Source organism: Grammomys surdaster, unplaced genomic scaffold (genome assembly GCF_004785775.1).
Source record: "Grammomys surdaster isolate TR1022 unplaced genomic scaffold, NIH_TR_1.0 67, whole genome shotgun sequence".
In the NCBI taxonomy this organism is placed as follows: domain Eukaryota; kingdom Metazoa; phylum Chordata; class Mammalia; order Rodentia; family Muridae; genus Grammomys; species Grammomys surdaster.
Window position 1 is genome coordinate 21,492,827 of NW_021604569.1, and position 8,358 is coordinate 21,501,184.

At 41.2% G+C, this 8,358-nt stretch overlaps 1 protein-coding gene across 1 annotated transcript; it reads left to right on the top strand.

The window, feature by feature from the left end:
* Window positions 1-6: 6 nt before the first annotated feature.
* Purb (purine rich element binding protein B) lies at window positions 7-8,358 on the top strand. The gene has a single exon (XM_028777154.1). It carries the CDS (start codon window positions 7-9, stop codon window positions 964-966), a length of 960 nt encoding a protein of 319 aa, XP_028632987.1. The 3' UTR covers window positions 967-8,358.

Consider the following 8,358-nt stretch of genomic DNA (forward strand, 5'->3'; position numbering starts at 1 on the left):
GAGAAGATGGCGGACGGCGACAGCGGCAGCGAGCGCGGCGGCGGCGGCGGCGGGCCCGGCGGCTTCCAGCCCGCGCCCCGCGGCGGCGGCGGGCCTGGCGGTGAGCAAGAGACGCAGGAGCTGGCCTCGAAGCGGCTGGACATCCAGAACAAGCGCTTCTACCTGGACGTGAAGCAGAACGCCAAGGGCCGCTTCCTCAAGATCGCCGAGGTGGGCGCGGGCGGCTCCAAGAGCCGCCTCACGCTTTCGATGGCGGTGGCCGCCGAGTTCCGCGACTCGCTGGGCGACTTCATCGAGCACTACGCGCAGCTTGGTCCCAGCAGCCCGGAGCAGCTGGCGGCGGGCGCCGAGGAGGGCGGCGGGCCGCGCCGCGCGCTCAAGAGCGAGTTCCTGGTGCGCGAGAACCGCAAGTACTACCTGGACCTCAAGGAGAACCAGCGCGGCCGCTTCCTGCGCATCCGTCAGACGGTGAACCGCGGCGGTGGAGGCTTCGGCGGGGGGCCCGGGCCTGGAGGCCTGCAGAGCGGCCAGACCATCGCACTGCCCGCGCAGGGCCTCATCGAGTTCCGCGACGCGCTCGCCAAGCTCATCGACGACTACGGGGGCGAGGATGACGAGCTGGCCGGCGGCCCGGGAGGCGGCGCCGGCGGCCCTGGGGGCGGCCTGTACGGAGAGCTCCCGGAGGGCACCTCCATCACCGTGGACTCCAAGCGCTTCTTCTTCGACGTCGGCTGCAACAAGTACGGGGTGTTCCTTCGAGTGAGTGAGGTGAAGCCATCCTACCGCAATGCCATCACCGTGCCCTTCAAAGCCTGGGGCAAGTTTGGAGGCGCCTTCTGTCGGTATGCAGATGAAATGAAAGAAATCCAGGAGCGACAGAGGGATAAGCTTTATGAGCGACGCGGTGGGGGCAGCGGCGGTGGCGACGGCGACGAGTCCGAGGGTGAGGAAGTGGATGAGGATTGAAGCCGGCAGCTTCCCCTACTGGCCTCCCTCAACCCCACCACCATCCCCTTGGCTAGAGAGTTCCCTTTCCTACTCGTCCCCAGTGAGCTAGTGGAGAGGGATCAGGGGAGGCCGCAGACGAAGAAAACAAAAAAAATAAATAAATAAAATAATATAGTTAAGAGAAATAACCATAAGAAAACAGTCACAGACAATTAGAGAAAAGCAGTTAAGTTCCAAGGAACTGCCAGCAACCTGCAAAGAGGACAGCAGCATCTCCTCACCTGCGCAAGAGTCTCAGCTTCTGTTGTTTAAAACCAAGGTTCGTAAATTCATCAGGAAATCATTGGAGGGGATAGATAGATCTTCAAATGTCTGGGACCAAAACCACATCTGGGTTACCCAGACTCATCCATTGATAATAGGTGAATTTGTGTTGTACCTGGGTAATCTGGTCTTAGGCCCTCCAGGCCTCACTACTGCAACATCTATCCGTTCACCTCCATCGAAATCAGCATTTTGGATCTAGGTCTTAATGGTGTCTTCGAGAAGAAAGAGGCCTTTGCAGTTACCCAGTTGTGAGGGTACAGGTTTAAGAAAAGGAATGCAACTTACACAATCATGGACAGGGCAAGAGAAGAATTCAAGAAGCCATTGGAGAATTCAAAAATTGGATCCATTTTAAAAAATGGTTTTGCATGGAACCTGGACCAAGGCCCCTGTCTTTTCTTTGCAGAATTGTTTTCCGGGATGCAAATGAATTCAGATATCAAAGCTTGAACTGGAATCCATTACTAAAATAGTTTAAAAGTTGGAAAAAAATTTAAAAAAAAAAAAAGCAGTTTTACAATGGGGATTGCTGAGGTAGGCACAAGAAGTCAGGCATAAAGCACAAGGCGGACTGTTTGAGTGGATTGGTTGCTGCTCACTAAAGTTCTTCCCTTGATCTCTTAAGTATGGAGGTCATTACCAAGAAATGGCTTAGCATGAGTGAGAGCTGAATCCCAATGGCTCCACTGTATGAGCTAGTGAATTATGGCTAATTCGGCTGTTACAGCCACTGGCTGGCTGCATTTTAAACCTTAAACCTTGACTATCTGCAAAAAAGGAACCGTGTGGCTACAAGCCTGAGCTTTAATGAAATAGACATATCCTCACAGAGAAGTTGGAAATAACCAGAACTGAAGTCTTAATTTACCTTCAGTTTAATCTGTGGATTTATTGAAATACTGACGATCCTCAGGTCCAGAATTCCAGCATCATTTATTCTTTTAAAATAAATTTTTAAGAACTTGATCCATCGTATTCAGTACCTCACAATCAAAAGTTGGCAAATGATGGATGAATGATTCAAGCATTGCACCCGGTGGAAGCTGAATCCATCTGTGAATGGAACTGAAGTGAACACGAATGCTGACTCTATCCTGGAAGCATTTTTATACCATCTTGAAATTTCAACAAACTGGCATTTGCCGGTTTATCCAGCTGTCTTTCAAGAATAAAAGTTGGGGTTTTCAAGGATCGCCTCTTCTATATTTTAAATGGATTTTCAGTATAAATGATTTTTCTAATCAAGTTAATCCCACCCCATCAAAAGGTATTCCTAGAAATGTCATAGACCTAGGCGACTTTGAATTGAATGGGAGCTAATGTTCTTTCCAAAGTTTTTCAGGTATTTGTGTGACACCTTCTCAAGAACCAGGAGGCAAGTAACCCCACCTCCACAATCTTAGTATTTTTTTTTAAACTGCATGCCTGCCCTTTATTTGAGCTGCCTTTTTAATTTATTGCATATCCTTTTTATTATCTTATTTTGGTATTATTCAATCTATACAATCTTTTTGTATTTATTGGGAAATAAGTAATATACAAAAAGGTCATTTTTGTGTCTGTGGCTGAGAGGGAGGGAAATATTTGTGTATATAAAATTAGGCTTTGAAAAAAAAATAGACTGATTCAGAATATTGTTGATCTTAGACATAAAAATGGAAGAGCCACAAACATTGGTGCCCTTACAGACTATTTCTCTACTCTCATCATCCACAGTAGAATTTTTAAACAGATTTTTTTAAAGCTTTTCTTTTAAATTTTTCTCCGTTGCAAAGAATGTTTCCTAAATTGTATGGGAGCAATAGTATTTTTGATGTTCTAATGACATCCGTGTACTTGTACTGTATTTTGTACTACAAGGCAGCTGTTTTCAATAATGTCCTGCTGTATTTACCTATGTGTTCTGAGTGTCTGTTTCTTTGCTGCGGAGAACAAATTCCTACTTTTAGTAAAGGAGCTGAGAAGCTAGCATTAGGTTTGCAGAAACTATAGTTTCAAACTCTGAGGCAGCAATGAAAATTAAGGTTGCAGCTCTTCGTTGATTGCTGTAACGTTTTCATTTTGAAATCATGTACTATTCCTATATAGACCAACTTGTTTTCTTGCTTCAGTGGTGGTTCTGTTGCTCAGCTGCAGTGAGCCAGTTCAATTTTGCAAAGGTGCAGTACCTCTCCTTTTCAAGGGGTTGGTTTTTGTCTTTTGTTTTTCTTTTTTCTTTTTGTTTGGCTGAATTGCAGTAACTAGCCTTGCCTTTCTATTCTGTAGAAATGACAGGGTCTTCACAATCCTTCACCAGTGGCTACTAAGCTATAATTAGCTGAATAGAAAGAATGTGGAAGTGGTCTGAGGCATATAGAGTATATGCCAAGAACACTACCATATATGGCATCAGCTTTGGTTACCAGAGAAATTTTCTTAGTCATTAGACCATATAACAGTAATATATCATATGTAAATCTTTAGATTTCAATTTGAGAATCCTCCAAAAAAAGGAGCAAAGAATGCATAAGCTATGTGTTGGCAAAAGTAATTTATATTAAAATTTTGACCTGCCTTTGTAAGATTAAGTGGTAAATGTCATAGTGGTGGGTTTTTACGTCTTAACCAATCTCTGAGGTTTATTTCTCCTGCAGGGGATGGTTCATGGCCTCTCTTCCCACTGTAGGAAGATAGCAGAAGGATGGGGATTAATTGTAGCATTTCACTGATCCTCATCCCAGGGACTAGGGACAATAGAAATCTGCAAACATGGAGAGTCAATCATAAATATTAGCTTTTTGATTTCTGTCAGAAAATGGCACTGTACAAATTATGGGAAGCACCCAGTTTTCCTGTTCTGTTTTGAAAGTGCTGCTATGAACGATTCAGAGTTGTTGTTGTTTTTCTTTTAAATTTGGCAGATAGCCCAGCTAGTGAAAATAGTCACATTCCTGAGAAGTTGGAGCTAAAACTCCAGTTCAAATTATTGTTGAAATGTTTGTTTGTTTCTCAGGCTACTGTATATAGAAATGTGTTTTTAAGAAAATCAAAGAGAGGAGGAAAAAAAATCTATGCAGAGACCCTACTACTTTGTGGTTTCTATTGTCCCTACACAACATTTCAGCAAGTCTAATGGCAGTTCTTGTCAGCAAGTCCTTCAGTGCATATGCTGCACAAAACATAAATCTGCATGGCACCAAAAACCAAACAAAAGCAAACCAAAAACCCAGACACCCTATGTATCTGTTGGAGGCATGTAGGTGGTACAAATGACTGTAGCCATGAGCACACATGGCTTCTTGTCATGTCACTTTCCATAATCATTTACTGCAAAATGATTGAGAGGCTTTTGGTGCAGGCAGCCATTAGCCTCCTGCTTCCTTTCTTACCTCTGGATCACTTTGCAGTAAATTGCAGGTCTTTTAAAAGATTCAAGCTTCGGTTTTCTCAAAACAAAACAATTATCCTGTCTTACCTGAAAATGCAGGGTTGTGGGCAAAAGAGGCTGGTTATAATAATGCCCTCATATTGAGTGGTCTGTAAATGGCTGCACACTTCAGGCACTAGAGTTGCTGAGGATGCTTTGTTAATGTGACCTTGACTGGCTTTACAGGGGTGTAGAACAGTCTACATGGGCAACTATTTGCATCCATCTTGCTCTTGAGGTGGATGGAAATAAGAAAAGGCTGGAGTGTGTAAGTCATGCACATAAGTATTCTTCACTGTAAATTTTAATTTCATTTTTAAACCAATTATGGTACTTTGTCCAATGCACAACTGATCTCTCAGTAGATATTCATTTGAAAATAGTGTGGCCTTGACCAGTGAGAAGGGGAAGAAGTGACTTAGGCTTGTGTTAAGATGACCTGTTTGCTGAGAGTGGTCGTTCTGCAGCACTCTTAATGTCATGTTTTGATTAGGAAGAGTTAATGTTTTTGACCCTGAATTGAATTTTCTTCTATTTTTAGGAAGTATCAGAATTGCTCTGATGAGTAACAAAGTTGACTGCTTTGATGTCCAATCTCAGGTTTTAAAATATAGTGGTATAAAAGCCCACTGTTACTAATTCTTAAGACAATTTTAATTTAGTATACCCTAAAAGTCACATGCATAATAAGGCCTGTTCAGAGAGCAGAGCCTCCATCTTTTTGCTCCTTTTCCATGTTGTACTTCACTTGAAAAGGTGTCAAGTGACTTTGCATTGTATATTTCCATTTTAACCCTGACATAGTTCTCAAAGATAAAGCACTTTTTGAACATGAAATACATGGATAATGTATGATGTGGATCATGGTTTCTCAGGCCCCTAGCTCATCCACTTCTGAGTGTTGTTCTCTGTAAGGAGAATAGAGACCTTTGCTAATGTTAGAAAGTGTGTATTCTTGGTTAGAATGCATTTGCTAGTTTCCAATGGATGGGAGAGTAAACAATGCTGCATTCACAATTTAATAAATTGCTTTCCCTTGAGCCTTAAGGTAACTTTTCTTTTCTCTCAACAACAGCACTGAAGTTATAGTAAGTGAATGAGATTATCTGTTTTCAGGGTTGGTTTTAGAGTACTGTAAATTAATTAGCTGTCTTCCTAAAGAGTCATAACTCCCTTCAATAGACTGAACAGTGGGTGGGTGGGGGGCTAGGGAACAGAGGGAGGTAGTTTGTAGAAAAGAAAAAAGAAAAAAGAGCTACATTTACCTTAAAATACAGAGAAAAAAGGAAAAAAAAGTTCATGTCCTGTCCTGTTGGAAATTTCAGATGTAAGGTGGAAATGGCAAAGTATAAATTCATTTCCCCTGCTTTTAATTTAGAAAACCTAAGTTATTTTAAAATATTAGCGCCCCCTCCCAATTTTAAGAGGTAGCTAGACTCATAAATGGTAAATTTTATAGATATCTCTAACTTTGCCATTTAAAGTTAACTTTTTCAGTCCTCAATTTTTGAACCTAGTTTCATACTGAATATTTAATAAACTTGTATGTGAACAAATGAGATCCAGTCATCAGTTTTTAAAATTAAATTTGGAAAATGGAAAAAATAATAAAATTGCACCATAAAGATTTATTACCCTAGTGATTCCCATTTGCTGTGTGTACTCCTGACCCAAATTAAGGCCTTTTATGAATGTATTTTATATTTCCTAATGAAATAGGAAATAGCTACCAATGTAATCGTGTAACCACTTTTTCATTTGAAAAGCAAATGCCTCTTAAATTAGACATTCCAATTGGAATAGGTAGAGCCATTTAAACAATAGTAAATGCCATATTTGTAGTTTCAGTAGGACTTCTAATAAAGAGAACAGACCTTTGTTAGAAGTTAAAGCCTTTTTGTGATTTTAACACTTTGGAGAAAGATTTTAACTATAAACATAAGGTTCTGTGATCAGATTTTGTGCCCACTACATTACTGTCCACTGACATGGATAAGAGGGATCATTTTTGTCCTCTGGTAAATGGGTCTCGAGTTCTAGAGAGAGCAGTAGTAGAAGGTCTGCTCATTGTCCACCATGAAGTGCAGAAGGCACAGGTGTGACCTTTCCCCACCTTCAAGAACTCTTCACTGGCTAACGTTTTCAACACAATTTTTATTTCTTGTTTCTTTTTTTTTAACAATTTTATTTTCAGCAGTGCTGCGGCATCAGCCTCCTTTCCAATCTGAGAGCTGCTGCCAATTTTTATTTGTTAAAGACAAAATATTTTGTGTCCTGTGTTGCAAGATCACGATGGTTAGTAAAATCTTAGTGTTTGGAAATAAAATAAGAAGTTTCTTTCTTCTCTTTTAAAATGTCTGTCTCAGAGAAATATAAATCCAGGAGAATTGAAGAAAATGAGCAAGAGTGTTCTCTGAGCAGTGTGTGGGTGGAGCATGGAGGTTTTGTGAAACCCTTTCTCCAAGCCCACGTCACTGTCTGCTGAACCAAAGTCCTCAGGAGTCTGGAGAGTCAGGAGGTTGGGCAAAAAGTCTAGAAACTTGGCTGTAGGTCATCGTGACACACTTTTTTACAAAGAGTCTGGTTTTGCATATTTTGGTGGCAGGCAAGTATATTTTAGTTATTTTTCCGTGACCTTGATATTTGAAAATAAGATTGTCAGTGTATTTGGACTTTTTTTTTTTTTCTGCAGTTAGAGCAGTTGTATTAGGCATTTACTCTTGAATCTTTCTGCAGATGTCTTACCAGTCTTGTGACTAACGTGCAGATGACACAGTTTGTATTGTAGGTATCTATCTCACTGCCCATCCTGTCTGCCAGAGGCTCTTCACTCCAAAGCTGGGACTTAAATGTCCTGCTAGTTGGGAATCTACAGAAGTCATTTGAATGAGTTAAAACCAAATCTTGATAGCAGGAGACAGCTTCCTGGTCTAGATGTACAATTAGCTTAGGTTGGAATTAAAGAGGGTTTAGGAATGTCTTTAGTCTGTGTAAATACCAACATGCTTATTATGCATCGTAAACCAGTGTGTATGCCTGTGTATGGATTTGTAGAGCTGGTTTCTGCTTCAAGTGAAGCTGCACCTTTGATTTTATAAGGTCCCCTCCACCCGGAACCCTATAAACGTTTGTAAATAGAACACTAAAATTTGTAGTAGTAGGATCAATTTGGGAAATATCTGCTGAGAGACCAAAAAGTTCATTTTTTTAAGTACCTTGGTTAAAGAGTAAAGATTATTCCTCTTATTTTTTAAAAGAAGTATGCACTTTAACAAACACAGCTGCATGGGCAATTCAAACAAATCCATGAAGTGCAGTACCCATCCAGAAACCACACTTCCTGAAAACCGTTCAAAGCAGAGTCCAGAAGGGCTGGTGATCTCACTGCCTGTAGGTTGAAGCTCAGATTCTGATGAATTGTGAGACAAGCAGGGCTGCTTCAAAGAGCAATGTGAATACAGCCAGAAGCTTCAGACAGGTCTGTAAAATGGCGGGTCCCGTATTTACCACTAACTAGCAAAACTGACAGAAAAACTCATAGAAATAAAAAGTTTAAGAATCCTTCCTGCTGGTGTGCACTCCTTCCAATAGCAGACTTTTGCAAATGGAGTTTTACAGTCTATATTTAAAAAATTGTATGTTTGTAACAAATAAAGTATGCGGAAAAGTGAATGACA

Coding starts and splice junctions, on each gene's coding strand:
- Purb (XM_028777154.1), top strand. CDS start 7: ATGGCGGACGGCGACAGCGGCAGCGAGCGCGGCGGCGGCGGCGGCGGG.